This window comes from Erpetoichthys calabaricus, chromosome 15 (assembly GCF_900747795.2).
Source record: "Erpetoichthys calabaricus chromosome 15, fErpCal1.3, whole genome shotgun sequence".
NCBI lineage: Eukaryota > Metazoa > Chordata > Cladistia > Polypteriformes > Polypteridae > Erpetoichthys > Erpetoichthys calabaricus.
This window is the reverse complement of record NC_041408.2, coordinates 8,295,159-8,318,346: the sequence shown is the minus strand read 5'-3', so window position 1 is coordinate 8,318,346 and position 23,188 is coordinate 8,295,159. Positions and strand designations below refer to the sequence as shown.

Below are 23,188 nucleotides of genomic sequence, written 5' to 3'. Positions count from 1 at the left end.
TTTAATGTCGCAGTATTTAGTTGTATGAAATGAAATCAAATGTGAAAAACTGGCTGTGCACAAATGTCGGTCTCCTTGTCATTGTGCTGATTTGAATGCCTGTCACTGCTCAATGCTGATTGGTTGGATGAGCTCATTAAGCCTTGAACTTCATAGACAGGTGTGTCCAATCATGAGATATAAAGGTATTTAAGGTGGTCAATTGCAAGTTGGGCTTCCTTCCCTTTGACTCTCCTCTGAAGAGTGACAGCATGGAATCCTCAAAGCAACTCTCCAAACATCTGAAAACAAAGATCGTTGAGTCTCCTGGTTTAGGGGAAGGCTACAAAAACCCATCTCAGAGGTTTAAACTGTCAGTTTCAACTTTAAGGACTGGAATCAGGAAATGGAGGGCCACAGGCACAGTTGCTGTTAAACCCAGCAGGTCTGGCAGGCCAAGAAAAATCCAGGAGCGGCATATGGGCAGGATTGTGAGAATGGTGACAGACAACCCACAGATCACCTCCAAAGACCTGCAAGAACATCTTGCTGCAGATGGTGTATCTGTACATCGTTCTACAATTCAGCACAATTTGCACAAAGGACATCTGTATGGCAGAGTGATGAGAAAGAAGCCCTTTCTGCACTCACGCCACAAACAGTCGCTTGTTGTATGCCAATGCTCATTTAGACAAGCCAGATTCATTATTGGAACAAAGTGCTTTGGACTGATGAAACAAAAATGGAGTTATCTGGTCAAAACAAAAATCGCTTTGCATGGCGGAAGAACAACACCGCATTCCAAGAAAAACACCTGCTACCTTCTGTCCAATTTGGTAGAGGGTCCATCATGCTGTGCGGTGGGCTGTGTGGCTAGTTCAGGGACTGGGGACCTTGTTAAAGTCGAGGGTCGGATGAATTCAACCCAATATCAACAAATTCTTCAGGATAATGTTCAAGCATCCGTCACAAAGTTGAAGTTACGCAGGGGTTGGATATTCCAACAAGACAATGACCCGAAACATTGGAAATCTACAAAGGCATTCATGCAGAGGGAGAAGTACAATGTTCTGGAATGGCCGTCACAGTCTGCTGACTTGAATATCAGAGAAAATCTATGGGATGATTTGAAGCAGGCTGTCCATCAAATTGAACTGAACTGGAGAGATTTTGTATGGAAGAATCGTCAAAAATACCTCAGCAGGTGAAATGAAGAGTTCTAACAGATGCGGACTCCTAGCAGCAATCCAATCTTCACAATAAAAGCTACAGAGTCGGTCTGCGCCATGATACAGAACAGTAAGTCCTTCGACAAGCTCACCCGAGCCCGTGGGAAATAGCGGAATGATCAATTCAGCGGTCAAAAAAGATTTACTTCCACATATCCGTCAGGACTTTAGAAGCTCCTGGACTTTCTCGTGGCCCATGTGGTAGCTGACCTGCTTTGTTCGATTCGATTTGTTCGTCGTCTTGGCTCTCCTCTCTCCCTTAAAACGGTGTGCTTTATGCAAATTGCTCCCCAAAAATGAAAGAAAAAGGAAAACCGGAAGTCCCACCTCTGGGGCACGGCTATCAGTCGCAGTCTGTAAGTACAATCCCCACAACACCTGACTGACAGCAGACAAGCATATTATTTTTATTTATGTGGCAGCGCTACAATATTGAAGGAGTCCAGTCTTCATCTCAGGTCACTGGATAGCGTCCATGTCTTGCAAACAGGAAGAACCAGGACTCTAAGGAGTTGGATCTCCGTTCTTTTGCAGAGATACCGGGGGCACCACACACCCCTGTCCAGCGACCTCATGACCCCCTCATGCTCTCCCAGTCCGTCTACTGACTTCATAGGAAGAGTCACCAGAGTCACATGAATGTCACTGCCGAGGTAAGTAAACCTCTCAATGACGAGGTTGACACTCTCTCCACAGACAGACACACTGCTGATGGCCGTGCCCAAGAGGTCATTAAAGGCCTGCATCTTGTTTTTTAGCAGGACCATCTCAAGCCCAGACACTCAGACCCCTCACTCAGTCTCTCGAGAGCTCCAATCAGAGACTCCATTAACTCCATGAAGATCACAGCATCGTCAGCAAAGTCAAGATCAGTGAATCTCTCTTCACCAACAGATGCCCCACAGTCGCTGTAGCCCCCTGACCCTGCCCAACACCCAGTCCATGCAAGCATTGAACGGAGTAGGAGGAGAACACACCCCTGACGGACCCCAGAATCAACTGGGAAAAATGCAGAGGTCCTGCCTCCACTCTGCACAGCACTCACCTTACCAGTGTTGAGAGCCAGTCAGGATATCCAGCAACCTTGAGGGGATCCCGCGACGCCTCAGGATGTCCCACAGGGCAGGTTTGCAAATGTATTAAAAATTGAACCCTGAAATCTCTCATTCATATATAATCTCGTCATTCAGTTTCTTTGTAGATGCCCCTTTGGCCACATCTGAGTCTTCTTGTGCAAGTCTCTGCCAGCTTTGCACACTTACATTTGGGCAGTTTAGCCCGTTCTCCCTCTCCAGCTCTGATAGATTGGATGAAAAGCATCTATGACTTTCCATCTGCAGGTGTCAGTCTGGACTTTGACTTGGCCGCTCAAGGACAATGGGACACTTGTCCCAGCTTGTCTTGGCTGAACCCTTCAAGTCGTTGTAGTGTTGAAAGATGAACCATCTCCCCAGTCTGAAGTGGTGCGCACTCTGCTGCAGGATCTCTCTCTATTTGGCTCTCTCCATTCTGACCAGTCTCCCTGTCCAACCCATAGCATGATGCTGCCACCACCATGATCCACTGTCAGGATGGTATTTGGTGGGTGATGAGCAGTGCCTGGTCTTCTTCAGACATAGTTTTTGAAGTTTTACCGAAGGGGGTTTAGGTCTGGACTTTCATTCAGAGGACATTCAGAGACTCGTCCCAAAGCCACCCCAGCGTTGTCATGGCTGTACGCTTCAGGTCATTGTCATGCTGATAGGTGAACCGTCACCCCAGACTGAGGTCAGGTGCACTCTGGAAGCAAGGACCCCTCAATATATGGCGCCATTAATCCTCCCCTCAATTCTGAACTGTCTCTCTGTCCTCATAGTGTGATGCTGCCAGCATTGGGATAGCATCAGGCAGGTAAGGAGCAACTGATCTTTGCTAGACATCTTGCTTGGAGTTCTGCCTAGAGAGTTCAATTTTTGTCTCATCAGACCAGAAGATCTTATTCGTTGTGTCCTCAGAGTCCAAGTGGGCTGGTCGCTCTATCATACAGTGCCCGATTTGATGATGATGATGCTGCTGAGGTGGTCAACCTACCAACAGGTCTTCCCATCTGGACAGGATTTCTGAAGCTCCTTTTTCAGTGACCATTGGGCTCTCTGCCTGTCTGAGCTCCTTCTTGCCTGGCTGCTACTCAGTTTGGCCAGATGAGTCCTGGTGGTTCCAAACTTCTTGCATCTCTCAATTACTTGAGGCCGCTGCGCTCCATGGAACACTCAAAGCTTTACAGACTTGGAAACTCAAATCCGAGTTTGTCCGACTTCAGATCACGATGTCAATCCAAAATGGCCACATGCTCCACAGACTTTAGCGAGAGCTGTAGTATTATACTGTTTATTAGCGCTCCGTTCTACGTGGGCCACGTTAAATCAGCAGTACACTCCGTATCGTCCATCATCTGTCTAGCAGACATCTTGCTGCCATGTTTTGGATACACAAAATGCCACGTAATGCGTTGTAGTCATCTGATGGAGCAACCACAGCAACGATTTTCCTGGATGTGTCCTTATTGGTTTTCCGAATGTTTTACTGGAATGTGGCTGACTCAGGTGTGATGTCATTCCCAGCTCCAACATCTGACGGCCGACATCAATGGAACGCAGTGTTTGAACTCCAGCCAGAGTTGGGGGAGTCCCATACATATGTCCTCCCTCTGTCAGATTAACTGAAGCCTTCAAATTGATCCGTTGTGTTTAAGGTGAAGTATTGGCAGCCCATCCAGCATTTGTTGGCGCTTTGCAGCTTAGGGCATACTGGGGGAAAAAAAACAAAATGGCTGTCGAGTTAGAAAGTTAGAAGCAGCTCACGGGGATTGCATTCCAAGAACAGAGTTGCTGCCACACTTTTAGTGCGTTACCTTTGTTGTCATTTTTGTATGTGTGTTTTTGAAATATGTAATCATTTCTAATATTAATTATTACTGTTTGTTTTGGGATAAACTCACTTTTTCATTCTGTTGCTGTTCTGTTCTTTGCTGGAGTGATTAGCCAAAACTTCAACTGGTGGTGGTGATGATTCTATTAGCAGAGGAGGCTGCCAAATGGCCGTAGGCTTTACAGGAAAGCAAGGCAAGGCTGTCATTACGTCTCAAGAAAATATGCCACTGCTGTGATGTGCAAACCTTATTGGCAGTTTTATGACATTCTATTCAAAAATCAAATCTGTGGCGTTTTCTGTTGAACTGCGCATGAGCCCGGTCACGGACGTTGTGCGTGTGTTGAAAATGAAGACCCCGTGGTGCGTTGCTTGGCTTATTGCTCTTAGCTTTGGCTTTGATTCTTGGCTTATGTATGTTGTCCCTTTTTATGGTCATTTCTGTTGATTTTCAAATATTACTTTTTTTAATATTTTGTATATTAATGTATGTACGCAGAAATTTTCTTTCTTTCTAATTTATTTTATTTATAGTCATGGTATGTTTTCAGAACAAAGTGTGTGTGTGTGTGTATATTTATATATTTACTTACTTTCTTATCTACCTATTTATTTATTTGGTATACTTTAAAGAGCTTCTGTAAAAAGCCCATTTCCCCCTGCCGACTACGCTATCTGTCTGTCTATCTGTCTAATCCTGCCAACTATGCTGTCTGTCTATCTGAGTGTCTTCTAGTGCCTTTCATATCTCTGTCTGCCTGTCTAATCCTGCCAACTACGCTGTCTGCCTGTCTAATCCTGCCAACTATGCTGTCTGTCTGTCTGTCATCTAGTGCCTTTCATATCTATCTATCTATCTAATCCTGCCAACTACGCTGTCTGCCTGTCTAATCCTGCCAACTATGCTGTCTGTCTGTCTCTGTCATCTAGTGCCTTTCATATCTGTCTATGTATCTAACCCTGCCAACTGCGCTGTCTGTCTGTCTATCTAATCCTGCAAACTACACTGTCTGCCTGTCTAATCCTGCCAAGTATGCTGTCTGTCTGTCAGTCATCTAGTGCCTTTCATATCTATCTGTCTAATCCTGCCAACTACGCTATCTGTCTGTCTGTCATCTAGTGCCTTTCATATCTATCTGTCTAATCGTGCCAACTACACTATCTGTCTATCTATTGTCACAAAAACCAGACATAAGAGTCATAAAAAGGTTTGGGGCAGCCACCCATATATTTGGTATTCTAGCTGCAAAGTTCCAAAATGTATAACAGCACTGATGTGCACAAAACCGAGTCCAAAACAGAACTGAGGGAATAGGGAAAAGGTGGAGACTTTTAAAGGGGAAGACAGGAAGTGAAGTCAGATGGGTTGGGCTCATAAGGGTTTTCAGCCATAGGCTTAAGCCCGGATGTGACATCAAAGGGGCCGGAGCTGACAAGGTCTTCCTTCATAGGCTCAGACCTGGAAGTGACGTCAACAGGGCCAGGTGGAATCTCCCGTGGATGGTCTACAGGCAAAGGAGAAAAAGAGTCTGTGCACTCTGCCACATCCAACTCTGACTCGGAATTGCCCTCACTCAAGCCCTTTAGCTGCCTCCCATGTGCACGTGTGTGACACTATCTAATCCTGCCAACTATGCTGTCTGTCTAATCCTGCCAACTACGCTGTCTGTCTAATCCTGCCAACTACGTTATCTGTCTGTCTAATCCTGCCAACTACTCTCTGTCTACTATATAGTGCCTTTCATGTCTGTCTGTCTATCAGAATCCCATCACAACAGTGTTAGCGTCTCTTCACTGGGTTCCTGTCTTCTTACAGGTTTGAGTTTAAATTTTACTGCTTGTTTTGAAGCCCCTGAGTGGTGTAGCCCCCCTTTTATCTTTCTGATCTCTGACACCCTTACTCTCCTCCACGATCACGTCTTTCCTCTAACCTGAAGTTATTGGTTATGCCAAGTTCTAGACTTAAGCTTAGAGGAGGCCGTGTTTTTGCAGTAGCCACCCCTAAACCTTGGAATAGTTGACCTTTTTATATTGGGTCAACTCCTGATCTACTATTTGGCAGCCCCGAGGGGTGCAGTAGCACCTCGGATTCCCTCAGGGCTGTATAGGAATTGGTATTTTTTCGGCTCTGCCCTGTTGGGTTCTGGGGGTGCCACTGGGGTGTGCTGCAGGAACTGCTGAGCCCTTTTTAATATAGGGCTACCACCTTACCAGGAGGTACTCCTGGGCCACAATTCTGCAACACCGGAAGTGCACCTGGGATTCTGAATATAAGGAGCTGCCTGCCTTCATTCAGGGAGCCTGAGTCAGGAGGAGGAGGACGACGGTGCTTACGTGAGGAGGAGTGGAGGCACTGACTGGAAGAAAGGGAAGCCAAAGGGCTGAGTACTTTGACTATAGTGCTTACTGTGCTTTTGTACTGTGGCTCATCCACCTGCGTATCCCTGAGCTGACCCCTTAACAGGGATGGCTAGATGGCAGTGAAGATGCTGGAGAAATAAAAAAAAAAAACGAGATTGTCACAGTGCGGCCAGCTTTGTGGTTCAGATGGACAATTTCATCCTCTAATCCTCACCAATGCTGGTCTGATTGGTTCCAAGTGGTCTTTCACAACAGAACTCCTATAGTCCCCAACCAGCCTGTCGAAGGTCTTGACGACATGTGACGTGAGTGCCAGTGGTCTGGGGCCATTAGGTGAAGAGGCGCCTGCCTTCTTTGGAACAGGAACCATGCAGGATGTTTTCCACCGCAGCCAAGCAGATCCATCTGAATTCCAGTGCAGACGTCCAAGTCGGATGATCCGTCTCTTTGATTCCGTTGTAACACTTAAATGCTTTAATCCCATCTTCTCTGCATATCTCTGTATGGGTGAGGCTGCGTAGAAAAGCCCTGCAGATTTTGCAGCTTTGTTTCTAATTCCATCAAAGTCTGAACAGAGTGCTGCTAATATGCTGTGAGCTGCCGTGTGGGCATTCTTTATTTATTTTGTTTTAAAGAATGCTCCACCTCATGTGGAAATGGGCTGTCTGTGCCGGATCACGGTTTTGTAAGATCTTGTAAATATGTCCAAGGTGTGTACTGTATACAGTAAATGGGAGGAGCCATGTGTACAAGCCAGGGGGCTACCCGGCGTGGCGGCATTGGCATGATGGGTCAAACGATTGCCTTGCGACTGTCAGGTCATGTCAAATTGAACTTCTTTTTAAAGAAATGACATGTTCCTTGCTTAACATAAGGCTCCCTTCTTCTATTTTCTTTACTATACTGAATACATTAAGTTGGCAAGTCAAGTGATCAAAAAAAGGAAGCATTTGCCAAAAGTCAGGACCCTGTCATTGATTGCTTGATTGTAATCTGTGGGAGCCAGAAGTCTGGCTGGGTGGTAGGGCATCAAATCCTTATTTCTCTCAATGGCCTGCAAATCAATTTATAACTTTTATCCAATGTGTTTTTTTTCTGGATTTTTGGTTGATCTTCTGACTGTCTCTCCATTAAAATGAAATGAGAGACGGTTCATTTCTTGGTAAGTAAGCACACTTACTAATTCAGCAGGGTTGATCATATACTTATTTCCCCCCACTGTGTATGTGTGTTTCATAACTTTTATGGACAGAATTTCTAGGCGCAGCCAGGGTGTTGAGGGGGTCCGGTTTGGTGGACTCAGGATTGGGTCACTGCTTTTTGCAGATGATGTTGTCCTGTTTGCTTCATCAGGCCGTGATCTTCAGCTCTCTCTGGATCGGTTCGCAGCCGAGTGTGAAGCGGCTGGGATGGGAATCAGCACCTCCAAATCCGAGACCATGGTCCTCAGCTGGAAAAGGGTGGAGTGCCCTCTCAGGGTTGGGAGCGAGATCCTGCCTCAAGTGGAGGAGTTCAAGTATCTTGGGGTCTTGTTCACGAGTGAGGGAAGAATGGAGCGTGAGATCGCCAGGCGGATCGGTGCGGCGTCCGCAGTGATGCGGACTCTGCATCGGTCTGTCGTGGTGAAAAAGGAGCTGAGCCATAAGGCAAAGCTCTCAATTTACCAGTCGATCTATGTTCCTACCCTCACCTATGGTCATGAGCTATGGGTTGTGACTGAAAGAACGAGATCGCGAATACAAGCGGCTGAAATGTGTTTCCTCCGCAGGGTGTCTGGGCTCTCCCTTAAAGAGAGGGTGAGAAGCTTAGTCATCCGGGAGGGTCTCAGAGTAGAGCCACTGCTCCTCCGCATCGAGAGGAGTCAGATGAGGTGGCTCGGGCATCTGATTAGGATGCCTCCTGGACGTCTCCCTGGTGAGGTGTTCCGGGCACGTCCAACCGGGAGGAGGCCCTGGGGAAGACCCAGGACACGCTGGAGGGACTATGTCTCCCGGCTGGCCTGGGAACGCCTCGGGATTCTCCTGGAAGAGCTAGAAGAAGTGGCCGGAGAGAGGTTAAGTCTGGGCATCTCTGCTCAAGCTGCTGCCCCCGCGACCCGACCTCGGATAAGCGGGAGACAATGGATGGATGGATGGTGTATGTGTGTGTGTATATACAGGGTGAGTCAAAATTCTGTTAACACTAATGGTCCTGATATGTTTGTACTTGTATACAATTTTTTTGGACAATTTATGTGCCGCCTATGGTCTATGTCCTGAACATGATGGTGAACAGGTTGAGACATTCCTGTAGATCATCTTGCACATATGAAGTATGTTTTGTGAATAAATTATTTCCGCCATTCAAATGTTAAAATTATTTTTGACTCGCCCTGTATACACACACATTTTTTTTCCTTCAGCCTGGCATTCTCCTATTGTTTTGGTGCCCTGCCAAGCATCCAATGCGGTTTTCATTGCCCTGTATTTTGTGCCACCACAACCAATGCCGCCTGTCAGGCCCTGGCCAATGTTAGACGCAGGACCACCAGAATTGTCTACAGCTGGGTGTCCTGTGAGGCTGCTCTCCCAGACATTTACTAGGCCCTCTCAGCTGTCCGGCTATTCTTTTTAAGACACTGGAAGCTGCCCCCTGTTGTTGCTGATTTGAGAACAAGGTCATTGCCTTGTTTAGAAATATTGAGAGACTTGTTTTTTATCTTATTTATGCATTCCTCTTAATGGCGCTATTTATGGAACCAATGTTTTTGTTGTTGTGATATGCTGGAAATTCTTCAGAGCAGTTCAAGGAAGTCTTGAGAAGTAATTAATGCTCACGCAAAGCCACGCAGACCAACGCTCAGACCTCCTTGATGTGTTTCTTGGTTTTTGTTGCGATGCAGGGCCAAACCTGGCAGCATCAGATAGAAAGTAACCCAGGACGGGATGATCTGCTAGGCCTCTCAGCTCCTGCTCGTTTGTCCCTTTCAGTTTTCTCTTCATGCTCAGTTGCATTGAAATTGGATAACTGCCTTGGCTATTGAAGAATTTTCCATTTTTCAGCTTTGATAAACTCCCGTGTGGCGTCAGCAGTCTGTTTGGCTCGTTATCTTGTTGGAGGATGAAGTGCCGTCCAGTGAGTTTGTTGTCATTTACTGAACTCGAGCAGATCAGATGTTTCTACACTCCTCAAAATTCATTGCAGTTCCATCATCAATGAAGTGCGCCAGGACCTGTGCTAGCCATACACCCCCAGCACCGCCATGTTTAACAGATGAGGTGGTCTGCTTTGGATCTCAGGCAGTTCCTGGTCGTCTCCACACTTTGCTCTTGCCATTACTCTGATGAGGTTCATCTTTCTCATTGGTCCACAAGACCTTTTCCCAGAATTCTGGCTGTCCTGTTTTTGTGGTCTTCATCTTGCAGTGTGACCTCCTCTGTGTTTCTGTTCATGAAGTCTTCTGCTGATAGTCGTCTCTGACACGCACACATCGGCCCACTGAAGACTGTGTCTGGTCTGTCAGACAGGTGTTGGGGGCTTTTTCTTGACCATAGTGAGGATTCTTCCATCCCCAGCAGTGGAGATCTTCCTTGGCCTACCAGTCCCTTTGTGATTCCTGAGCCCACCAGTGTGTTCTTTCTTCTTCATGATAGTCCAGACAGTTGATTTCAGTCATCCTAAGGTGTTCCTGATGTCCCTAATGGTTTGATTCTTGTCGTTCAGCCCCCTTTTTTGTTGTTTTTACAGTGGCTGGAGTGCCAATCGTGCCATCAGCCCCCAAGTTTTCCCTTCCAGTTGGAGGACCTGCTTGCAGGTTAACGTCGTACCCAAGGTGGTGCAATTGCAGGTTAATGGAGTGGAATCATTTCTGCTGTATTACAGGATTCAAACTGGCAATCTCGGCTCAGAGCCATCATTAAAAGCCTCTGCCTAATATGGTGTTGCTTCTCCTCATGCCATCCAAACAGCTCTGACCCGTCGAGGCATGGACTCCGTAAAGACCCCTCTGAGGGTGTCCTGTGGTATTTGGTACCATTTGGAATGCCATTGGGATCAGATATTCAATGGGATTCACCTCAACTGTCGATAGTTTGAATGCTTTAGCTGATCTGTGTATGTTGTGGGCCCATGCAGTGAAGATTCTGGCAGACATTCTCGTCGTTGAGCCTCGTTCGTTTTCACAGCACGTATTTGATCAGCCCCGTGTGCTCGTCCCCACGGCACGTCGCCATTATTTCTGTTTTTATGACTGTTTTTTCGTAGACTAGCCACCTGCTCACTTCGCTTGTCAACCCCCGGGCCGCTCGCATATGGGGAAGCGGATGTATAATTTAAAAATTCAAAGAGATTGTTATCTTCATGGGAATTGTTACATATGCATAATAGAACTATTTATTTTACATTACAGTGAGTAATTAACCATAGTAAAAAATAGTAAAACGTAATAAATTGAAAGAAAATTGTTTCATGCTGTGTTAGAGGTATGCGTTATACGTTTTCATTCTGTTTGGCTCTGAAATTAACAGGCAAATACTTTTTTAAACTTACACTTTTACTGTAAAACTTCAGATTAAAACAATATTTGGAATTAACTTTTTGTCAATATTGCATTGAATTCTGATTCCGTGTTTGGAGTTTCATCATAACAACACAACGTACAACTGCCCGTGAGTGAATATCGTTTCTTTCCCTTTAATAAATAAACAGACTTTTTCGAATATTTGTCCCTGTGATTTGTTAATTGTCATAGCAAAAGCTATTCTGATGGGAAACTGTAAACGTTTAAATACGAATGGCATATCAAGATCTCCTTTGGTGTCTCATGTTATCCCCTGAAGATGTTCTACATTACCTTTCTTTGTCGCCTGTTACAATTCTGACATGTAAAATTTTTCGACCAAGTTTGAATACAACTAATCTTCTCCTATTGCATAGCCCAACTCAGACATAAATTACGCAATTACATTACGATACATCCTTCTTTCTACAGTAATTCGTGCGGAGGAAGAGTGGACGGTGTTAACGGTTGTAGATATTCTTTATGATATTGTAAGTTGATGTTTTCAACTTCCGCACCATCACCACCAACTCTGTATAGCAGAGTCTATTGATACGCATTTCACTTATTTGCCGTGTAACCGATCGACAATTTTCACGTTAATTCGTTTGACTTCATTGTTTCTCAGTGCTAGGATTGCCCGTATACTCATTTCTTCTGTTGATAACCCTTTGGGATGAAATTCTTCAATAAAATTTGGACATGATACGTCGTCTTTTATTGGGAACTTAAAGTGAGGAAAACGTAAAAGTTTATAAAAGCTGAGAGAGTAAGAATTGCACCTGACAAAAGCACTCGCACGAATGAGAGGTGAGAGGACCGGGGTCGTGGGCCGTGAACCAGAAATGGTTGAGAGGACAGCGGGAATTGAAAAAAAATCTCTTGGCAATAGTCTCGTCTGAAGATTTTCTTTTCTAATAGAGAGATATTTTAGTGTCTCCCACGTTCTTCGCTACTTGAAGTCTGTTTGCGTGTTCAGGTGTGTTTTGTAGGCCTGTTGAGAGTCCGTAGCTTTGCTTTGAAGATAAATCTGTGCATTGGGGAGACCTTCAGTTTGGACGAACATCAAGCACAGAGTTTTGTTTTGTTCTTGTCCCGACATGGCTGCTGTTTTCAGCCGGCTCATGGAGTGGTGGGTGATAATGTGGGCCGAAGTGGCAGATACATGTAGACGACAGTGGCATTGGAATCACTGCGGCTTCAAATGGAGACCTGGAATACTCTGATGAAGCGGTCGCCCGATATCCATATGAGCGAGGAATTAATTACATGTCGTGTGTTTCCTGCATCTTAAGCAAGGATTGATTTGTAAAAATTTGAATCAAACACTTAAGACTTCGTAATTAAACTTTCAGTTAAGGGGATATGCAGACATAATGTTTGGCACTCAGCACTAGCAGGTCTGTTAAAGCCGTTGTCATATTTAGGACTTTGTCGCATATCCCTTCACATGCCCACAGACACTTTGCCAACTTTTTACATTTTTGGCAAAGAGATCGTAGCTACATTGTCGCCCCTGATAGCAAAACCAAAAATATTGTACGGATACGAAAGCCATCAATATAAATTCTTCTCAATAAAAATTATTACATTTTTTTAAATTGATTTTTAAAGTTTGTCCTGTTTCACTACTACGCAGGCAAAGCCGTGGGGGGGCAGCTAGTCTTTACATAATTTAAAAATTTTATTAATAATGTTAAATGAAAAGGTTACCAATTTGTATTTTTTATTATTTTATTTTGTTTGTTTCTTGGCAGGACTACTTGGACTGCATCACTGACCACGGTCGGCTCTCGCTAGGGACAGAGGAGCGGGCCGCCTTGTTTGGGAACATTCGTGAGATCTACCACTTTAACAGGTACGAGCCCCTTAAACTCTCATCCTTACTTGTTTGGAATTCCCATTTAGGATGGTGGGGTGTTGAATATCCTTGTGTGGGACGCAACTAATCTGAGAAAAGCAGTAAAACGCAGAGAAGCCTGAATGGCTTTTGATAGGAACTTCAGGCTACTCTGCTCGACAAACCGATGCTGCTAAGAACGTCCTCACTTCGGCGAGGTGCTGGCTCTAGTTGGGTGTCTTCTGTCTTATACAGAAGTTAGAAAATGGGGTTGATCAGAAAATGGAGCGAACCTTCACAAAACTGATGCTGTCATTTCTCAATGTGGTCTCCACCCTTCTCAATGCACTTGCACCACCCTGCCTAGAAGTGCCTGCAGAATAAAAGGTTTTGTCTAGTCCTCGCCACAACTCATGCCCCCGAGTTATTTTTGAATACTCCATGCCGAGGGGTCCTACAGTCACCAGCGCAAGTTACTGTGACTTGCTGGAGACCAATGTGAAGACTGCTATTCGATCCAAGCAGGACAAAACAATGACGCACATACTGCTAAGAATACCGAGGCTTGTCTGGAGAAACTGAAGTTTGAGGTTTCGCCACATCCTCCTTATTCACACCATGTGATTTCCAGCTTTTTGGACCACTAAAAAAAACATCTGGGTGGTCGTCAAGTCAAGACAGATGACAACGTGAAGAAAGCGGTGCACGAGTGGTTTGCGAGGACAAGACAAAACCTTTTATTCTGCTGGCACTTCTAGGCAGGGTGGCGCAAGTGCATTGAGAAGGGTGGAGACAACATGGAGAAATTACCTAAGCAGTTTTGTTAAGTAAGATTAATTCCATTTTCTGATCAACTCCATTTTCTAATCTTAGCTTGACTGCCCCTCGTATTATCCAATAATGGATCTGTTTGGGCAGGAGCCAAATGCTTCACAGGGAAAAATGAAATCTGGGGGTTTGTCCAGAGACCTCACGGTAGAAAATCTTCTTCCCTTCTGTCTCGATCTTTAATTTCGTGAACACAAAGGAGTCTGGTGAGATCTGGTGATTTCAAGGGGGGGGGGGGGGTTTGGGGGGAGTGTGAAGCAAGAGACCTCTTTGACTGACAGCTTGGCGTCTTGTCACGATGCAAAATCCAGTTTTGGATGTGCCAGTACCTTCCGCGTTTTTCTTCCAAAGACGCTTCCCCGTAGACGGCTTAGCAGTTCAAAGCAATGTCACTGATGAGCCATCAAACAAACTCTTTATGAATGAGTTCGTCAATATCGATAAACGTGATCGTCATTATCTCTTGGAAAATTTTGCCATGGGGACGCGGAGGAAAAAAAAAATTGTCAAGGCCTGGGCATGACTGTAGATTAAGTGGCACTCTGATGAGCTCCATACGATGCCACTCGGCGGACTGATCAAATCAGACTGTAGCCATACGATTCCTAGTGGCGAATTAGATAACCACACCCTACACTCGTGATGTTTGACCGATTCTGGGAATTTTTAGCACCTACCTTTCGGTTAGTCGATTGGATACTTCAAACCACTCATTCTGTTTCATCGCTCGCACACTCATTTGGGTAGGAATCTGGTGACTGGGAAGATGAAATGGCTGTCATTGTCATCTTCCTGTGTCCACTTCTGATCTTTTCCATGGCTTGTGGCTTCAAGGGTCAGCCTGCTGAGAAAGGCCACTTCTGTTGTACTGCAGTAACATTCACACATCCTCACTGGCATTTGTCAAAGGACTGAAGGTTTGTTACAAAAATACACCGGGCGCCATTGCAGTGCCACCACAAACCCACTTAATGTATATCGGTAAGCTTGATACATGGATATACGGGATTGGAGCCATGTGATGATTCTTTCAGAGCAAAATGGTGGTGCAGTCAGTAGCACTGCTGTCTCATAACTCTAGCATCCTGGGTTTGGATCCCGTGCCCCCTGGACAAGTTGGCACATTTTTGCATTTTTTCACTTGGTGTCTTTTCGAGTTTTCTTCCAGTTTCTTCTCCAACATCCTGAAAGACGTGCAGTTTAGGTTAGTCGGTGTTTCCAAATTGACGAGGGGGAAACGTGGTGTGGGGTTCAAATGGTGAGGCGGCAGCACCACCCACGAGTGTAGCGCGTTTCATTTGTTTCATTTGCGTTTTACTTGGCAAGATGAGTGAGTCTCGGTTTGGTGCAATGGGATGGAGCGGTGGGCTCAGGTGTCCATAAGCTTTTCTTTAAATGAGCGCCGAGAAGGGCTGCAGGAGTGAAATGAGTGAGAGAAGGCCGACCCACGATGATGCCAGAGAGGCCAAGGGTCACAGGCCTGGGGGGGCCTACAGCTAAGGCAGGGTGTGTCTGTGAAGGCACCCCAGTATATAATTATTTATTTTATTAGGTAAAGGCAGAATGCTGTGTAGAAGGCTGGGCTGTGTGAGCGTGTACGTGTGTAAGCGTGTACGTGTGTGTGGAAGGAGACTGTTTTTTTTTTTTTTTCTTTTGGAAAGTCTGCAGTCTGAAATTGTGTTTTTCTGTAGAGCACCTGAATTTCTTGACTGGGATAAACAGTTGCACATGGAACTGGGAAGCAATGGGGAGAAAAAAACAAAAAAACAAAAACGATGATATGAGCATCGGCAGAGTGACAAAACAAAAGCCGTAAACCTGCCGTCCTTCATTTGCACTGCTAGTTTATACCCTCAAATATTTCCCCAGGTTTTGTTTTGTCTGCTTTACGGCTCAGCTGCTGTAACATTGGAGACTGGCAAAGATAAAAATACAAATTGGAGATTTAGCAGGCTGCCTGTAGCCCACAGCACTGTGTAACCCTAAGCACCAGCCAAGTGGTCATCAGACTGCCCAGTGCTCAGAGTTAAGTGGCTTTTCTCTTTTCAGTAACTGAACATAAGGCACTATATCTCACCTGTGTAAATATATCAAATGTACATGGTTGCCCACTCCTCATAAACATTAGGGGGAAAAATTACAACAGAGATGATCATTCCTCCACCACCACAATAACCACTACGAACATCACCATCATCAGGACAACAACCACTACAATAATAATCAACGCCACTAACACCACCACAATAACCACTATGAACATCAGCACCATCAGGGCAACCACCAAAGTATCCAATACCAGCACCTCATCCAGCACCAAAATAACAATCGGCACCACCACCAGGACAATCCCACATCAACCACCACCACGGTAACAACCGCCAACACATCCGCCACCACCACCACCACCACATTAACAGCCACCAACTCCACATCCACCACCACAAAAACACAACCACAAAAATATCCAGCACCACAATAACAATCAACACCAGCACCACCAGGACAACCACCAACACCTCCACCACTACATCTGCCACCACCACATTAACAATCACCAACCCCACATGCACCACCAACATCTCGTCCACCACCAAAATAACCACCATCACCACAATAACAAGCACCAACACCTCCTCCACCACATCTGCCACCACCACCACATTAACAATCACCAACCCCAAATCCACCATCATAAAAATAACAACCACCACCAACACTTCATCCTGCAGCACCTCATTAACAGCCTGCATAATAACCACCATCAACACCACCTCCACCACTTCAGTAATAATCAAAAACCCCATCATAACCACCACCCTTAATAACCAACATCACCTCCACCACCATAATAACACCCACCAACACACAATAACTCAAGTTATTCTTTATCTTTTTTTTTTTGTTTTAGCTTTCCTGAAGGTTTAAACATTATCATAATAAGCTGAGCTACATTGTTTGTTATTTATAACAAGGGGGGCTCTGCCCCCTGCTCGCTTCGCTCGCCTACCCCCGGCGTTGGGTATCCTGAAATACATTAGTCGAGCTCGTTCGTCTTGGAGCTGTGCCCGCTTTGCTTGCGGCATTTCAGACGCGCGTTGTAGGCGCCTGCGTTCATTGATCTTATCCAGGTGGGCTCGTGTTTGTATCGTTGAGCTGTATTGTGTTTGAATTCGGTGTAAAGCTTTCAGCGGTTTGTACAATCCCAAGCAGCACATTATTCCTAACTTCACTCCGCAGTAGTGCCACTCACAACATGGTGGTGACGCCTGCGCCTTCCGTAGTAGTGCCACTCACAATATGGCGGTGACGCCTGCACCTTCCGTACTCTTATCGTGGACCTGTGGGGCCGCCATAGCCTCTTCCGTTTGAATCTGGGCTGCAGCGCAGAATCCTCTTTTTTGTGTGTCTGTGTCGTTAGCTATGGGCGCGTTGTTGCTTCATTTCTCATTCACGTCAGTTGAGCTCTTTCGTTTTTGGGCCGTGACTCCTTCGTTCGCGGTGGATACGACTTCGCGTGCGGTTTATGAGACGCGCGCTGTACGTGCCTGCTGTACGTGCCTGTCTCATGGTCCCATCGCCGTGTACCTGCGTCCATGCCATCCGGTTTACCATTCTCAGTTAGTAATATGGATTATATATAGTTATAAATCTTTTTCTGGGGTTTTGATCAGATGTCTGACATCTGTTGTTAATTTAGTGACCTCACATCTTTTCATGTTCTTTTCTGACAACGTTTTTGTACTCCAGTGTGGCCCCCCCCCCCCCCAATCCGTCGTTACCATGGTAACACATCCCACAACGCACTGGGATGGTGCGATGATGTCATCATCGGCCTGACTATATAAAGGTCACCTCTCGTAGCGCTAGTTTATCCAAGATTGAATTTATTTACACACTTTGCGCTTTGTTTTGTGATTATTTTATTTTTATTATTTTTTTGGTTTGGTTGTTTCCCTCTTTTTGATGGAGTCAACTAAAGCACCTAAAGCGGTGATTGATTTGACCTTTCCTGCATTGATTTTTTATTTTTATTTATTTATTTATTTATTTTATCTTTTCTCCCGGGCCTTCCTCATGGGGGGGGGGGGGGGGAAATGCCTGCCTTTCATTTTGAAGCTAGTTATCTGTTATTTGCCCCTGAGCCGTGTTAGCACCGGTACTGAGTTCCGAATGTCAAAATTTCAGTACTGCTTCATCACTGATCGGGATGCAGTCATACTGGATTTGAATTATCTGCAAAATTCAATTTGAACAATTCCAAAAAAAAAAATAAATAAATCTGATAAAAGCAAAAAATTAGAATTGAGTCCCTTTTACCTGCAGCCAGCATGTAGCCTTAGTAGCCCGGAGCAACATTTGGACGTGTCCAGTGTGGCCATTTCAACTCCTTCTTAGCACTGCCTGCATTTCTTTAACATTATTGTGGGATTGGGGAGAGGGGGGCATTTTCCTTTCAGGTTGCAACTGTCCCATGCCCTGTCCCCAACATAGACAGCGTCCATAGCAATGTGTGACGTTTATCTGGCATGCCTTCTAATAAAGCCAGGACCCCCAGAATGGTGCAATCAATTTGTGAAAGCTGTAGCACCAGCAAAGGGGCAGCTGGTCAGTTTGGGGGAAAAATCCAACGTATAAGAATCCTGAAAGAAGTCCTTGAGCAGTTCAACATAAATCAAGCCCTGTGTTCGCCCACGGACATCTTGAGTGTTTCAGCTCTGACGATTGACTTGCTCTTGACTTGCGCCTGACCCTGGAGGATGAGGGCTCAGCTGTGGCTAATGTGTCACGTTTATCTCTGGAATAGAGACGGAGCTCCTGATGCCCTTAAGACCCCCGCTAGCACCACTTATAGACCTTTCTTGATTACTCAGTTGTTAGCTGGGGCACGCCTATCTAGTGCAAAAACTCTAATTGGTGTCCTTAGCTTCTTTCAATCATGTCCCGTCTGGAAACTACACAGTGGAATCCTCCCTGCGTTTTGAATTCTGTCCTGACTGCTGCTGCCTTAATTGATGTTCAGTCTCACGGTTGTGACACTTGGGGTATCAGAGTCTGAGTAATACAGAGGGGTCAAGGTGCTCAGCTACAGTGCCCTCCATAATGTTGGGACAAAGACCCATTTTTTCCTTGACTCTCCCCCACCACCCTCCTCGGTTGCCCGGTTTAAAATGACAAATCAAACCAGTAAGACGACGTGATTAAAGTGCAGACTGACATTTAAAGGGATTTGCAGACATTTCAGTCACATAACACTTTTTCTAAGCGCCCCCAAACCCCCCCCCCCCCCCCAATTTCAGTGCACCATATTGTTTGGGACACAGGAGTGGCAGGTCTACTATTTAGGAATTTGTCGCTTGAAGTCTGCCATTCACAGACATCACCAGCTGCTGAGGGTCTTCTCTGATGATGCTCTGCCAAGCGTCTCATGCAGCCATCTTCAGCTCCTGCTCATTTTGGGGGGCTTGTCCCCTTTGTTTTTCTCTTCATCCTCAATAATATTGAAATCAGGTGACTGGCTTGGACTCTCAACAATTTTCCATTTTTTTTTTTTTTTTTAGCTTTGACAACCTCCTGGGGTCGGCTCGGCAGTCTGTTTGGTGCCATTATCTTGTATGGGGCGGCCAGGTTGGCACCTCAGCTTTTGTTTGGACAGTCACTTATCCCCAACCGACAGTGGCTCTGAGGCTAGGGATCTGCACTGGCAATCGGAAGGTTGCCGGTTCGAATCCCGTAAATGCCAATAGGGACTCTGCTCTGTTGCGGCCCTTCAGCAAGGTCCTTAACCTGCAATTGCTGAGCGCTTTGAGTAGTGAGAAAAGCGCTATATAAATGCAAAGAATTATTATTATTTATTATTAACAATATACACACACTAGTACAGAGAAATGCCCGTTTTACTAAACGGGCACAGTGGTACAATAAGTACGCTGTGCATTTAGGACCTCAGTTCAATGGATTTGCTACTCCTTAACGTCTCTTTCTTTACATGTCTGTCTTCTTTTGTTCATCGGGCATTCTTGCCCCCTTGCATCCTTCTTTCTTTGTGCTTCTTGTTGCACATTGTTCATGGGACATTCCAGCCGTCTTGTGGACTCCGGACAACATTATGCTCAACTACTTATTGTTCTGTTCTGTGTACTGCATTGTATTGTATTGACCCCCTTCTTTTTGACACCCACTGCACGCCCAGCCTACCTGGAAAGGGGTCTCTCTTTGAACTGCCTTTCCCAAGGTTTCTTCTGTTTTTCCCTACAAGGTTTTTTTGGGAGTTTTTCCTTGTCTTCTTAGAGAGTCAAGGCTGGGGGGCTGTCAAGAGGCAGGGCCTGTTAAAGACCATTGCGGCACTTCCTGTGTGATTTTGGGCTATACAAAAATAAACTGTATTGTATTGTATTGTATTGTACTTCTCCGTATGTTTTGATGTTTTCTATATATAGTGTGAGACCCTTCCTAAGAAACTCTTTTGAGACCCTCCCCAATGGGATGACCTACAGAAGCACGATCGCCTCATTTGAGACCCTCCGCAACGGGATAACCCACAGAAGCGAGACTGCCTCTTTTGAGATCTGCAAAAGCGTGATCGCCTCTATTGAGATCTTCCCCAATGGGATGACCCACAGAAATGCGATTGCCTCATTTGAGACCCTCCCCAATGGGACGTCCCACAGAAGCACAATCGCCTTTATTGAGACCCCACACCCCCCCCCCCCCCCGACAACGGGGATGGGATCACCTCATTTGAGACCTGCAGAAGCGCGATTGCCTCTATTGAGACCCTCCCCAATGGGATGATCCACAGAAGCGTGATCACCTCTATTGAAACCCTCCCCAACAGGGACGACCCACAGAAGTGGGATCACCTCATTTCAGACCCTCCACAATGGGATAACCCGCAGAAACAAGATTGCCTCTTTTGAGACCTGCAAAGGAGTGATCCGCCTCTATTGAGACCGATGACCCACAGAAATGCGATCGCGTCATTTGAGAACCTCCCCAATGGGACGTCCCACAGAAGCACGATCGCCTCTATTGAGACCCTCCCCAACGGGGACGACCCACAGAAGTGGGATCACCTCATTTAAGACCTGCAGAAGCACGATTGCCACTATTAAGACCCTCCCCAACGGGATGATCCACAGAAGTGGGATCACCTCATTTGAGACCCTCCACAACGGGATAATCCGCAGAAGCAAGATTGCCTCTTTTGAGACCTTGCAAAAGCGTGATAGCCTCTATTGAGATCTTCCCCAATGGGATGACCCATTGAAACACGATCGCCTCATTTCAGACCCTTCCCAATGGGACATCCCACAGAAGCACGATCGCCTCTATTGAGACCCTCTCCAATGGAGATGACCCACAGAAATGTGATCGCCTCATTTGAGACCCTCCCCAATGGGACGTCCCACAGAAGCACGATCGCCTCTATTGAGACCCTCCCCAACGGGATGATCCACAGAAATGCGATCACCTCATTTGAGAACCTCCCCAATGGGATGTGCCACAGAAGCGCGATCACCTCATTTGATACCCTCCGCAACGGGACGACCCACAGAAGCGAGATGTGCCCAACGTTAGGGTTACTTGTCCATTGCTGAGGTAACCGGAGTTTCGCAGTGCCACAGAAACGACTACAAGCTGACCGCTGACACGTGCAAGTCACCAGTCACCCGATGTTGTGATGTAGGGAACATTTTAACTTGGCCTCTGGCCCCCGACCCCGTCTGTTTGCTGCGTCTGTGTATAGTTGAATTGTCTTGAACCCATTACAATAAATAATAATTCATTACATTTATATAGCGCTTTTCTCAGCACTCAAAGCGCTATCCACACAGGGAGGAACCGGGATAACCTTGCTGTTCTTGTTTCGAGTGGCATAAAGCTGGTTGTGATGCAGTACTGAGTCTCAGCCTCGTCTTTGGGGTGCTAGACACCGACTCCCACGTCACAATAGATATGTAAGAATAGACAGGGTGGCACTCCATTCAATGACGAGCCGTTTCCTGCAAAAGTAACGACACGAATCAAGAACTGAGTGGGGGTCAACGGTCCAACATGCATAAAGGAGTTTTCAGCCATAAACAAAATGTCATGTTATGCTCATAGTGACAGAAGTTCCTGCAGTGTGATTTGCTGTGGCGAGGGGGTTGGGTGTATGTGTGAATGTACCCTACGATGGTCTGCCTGCCTGCCTATAGAGAACAGTTTTTGGCCTACCATGCTTGGAATAAACTGAAGCCTCCTGCAGCTCTTTACAGAATATGATAAGCTAAGAACAGTGGGTATAAGTCAGTCCGACTGTGCCCTGTGAGGGGCTGGCATATTATTCAGGCTCGATTTCTGCCTTGTGCCCAAAACTTCCTGGCTCCACTCAAACCCCTTTAATAGAAACAGCAGCCTGAAAACCTGGATGGATAGACGATTAAGTATGGGTGCCCAGTAACTGGACTGGCATCCCATCAAGGGATGGTTCCTGTGCTGCTGGCTCCTTCTTACCACCCGATATTAGAAGCAGAAAGTTTAAGAAATGAACGGCTGGACTTTTGCATTTTCGTTCTCGCTCTGCGTATTTGCTGTTACCTGTAAAGTTCCATTAGCAGCCTCTGCTGTGTGAGAAGGGCATATGGTGAAACCTAGCAAATGAGAAATGCCATTTTGACAAGCTGGTAATTATATTTTGTGCTTGGCTTTTATTTTAGTGACCTGCTTCAGGACCTGGAAAACTGCAACGCTGACCCTGTAGCCATCGCGGAGTGCTTCGTGGCAAAGGTAAGTGAGGGGTTAAGCGTCTCTGCCGACGGGTTTGTCCCGAGTCTCTTCTGCTGCTCTATCAAGCCGGGACACGTCTTCTCCCTTAACAGCTGGTGTTCCTCACACTGGCATTCTGTGCAAAACAATGAAAGTGCACACCTCAGGAGCTGCCGTGACACACCAAAAGTAATTACTGCTTAAGCCAACAGCGCAAGAATGTTTTCTGCTTTTTTGCCTTTAGGTGTAAAGAGTGAAAGATGGAGCATTATGCTAATTCTTTCTTTTTCCATACTGTACTTTAAATGGTTTTTCGGCAGTTGCTAATCATTATAAGGCTTTTATTTTGCTTTTTTTTGGTTTAACGTAGAGGAACTGCTCCATTATATTAGAGATATAAAGCTGTTTATGCGGTAAAAGCTAACAAGGTTTCAAAAACTGAGAAGGATGCATACGGAGGATTCAAATGGTCCACGTGTGGAGACTGATTTGTGTTAATAAAAATACCAAAAAATAAAAAGACAACTCCCTTAATTCTCCAACTGACAGATTAACGATAGCCCCCTCACCAGCCCCTTCAAATTGTTACAACACATTCTATACACATTTCGGTTTATTTATTTTGTTTTAGTGTTCAATCTTCTTCTGAGGTTTATTGATCATTTCAATTTATTTTGGCAGTTTTATTTCATTCCCTTTTTTGTTTTCTTCGTTGTTAACAGGGCAGGACAGTATATCTGCCCCTCACTATATCCC

The 23,188-nt window shown here is 45.7% G+C and overlaps 1 protein-coding gene across 2 annotated transcripts in view; it reads left to right on the top strand.

Moving 5' to 3' along the window:
- Nucleotides 1-23,188, top strand: part of LOC114666194 (pleckstrin homology domain-containing family G member 1) — a 131,995-nt gene that overhangs the window by 69,722 nt on the left and 39,085 nt on the right. For both annotated transcript variants that reach the window (XM_051919273.1, XM_028820959.2), the window contains exons 3-4: nt 12,771-12,871; nt 22,384-22,453. In XM_051919273.1, coding sequence (XP_051775233.1) covers nt 12,771-12,871; nt 22,384-22,453 — 171 coding nt within the window. The remainder of the gene's footprint in view (nt 1-12,770; nt 12,872-22,383; nt 22,454-23,188) is intronic.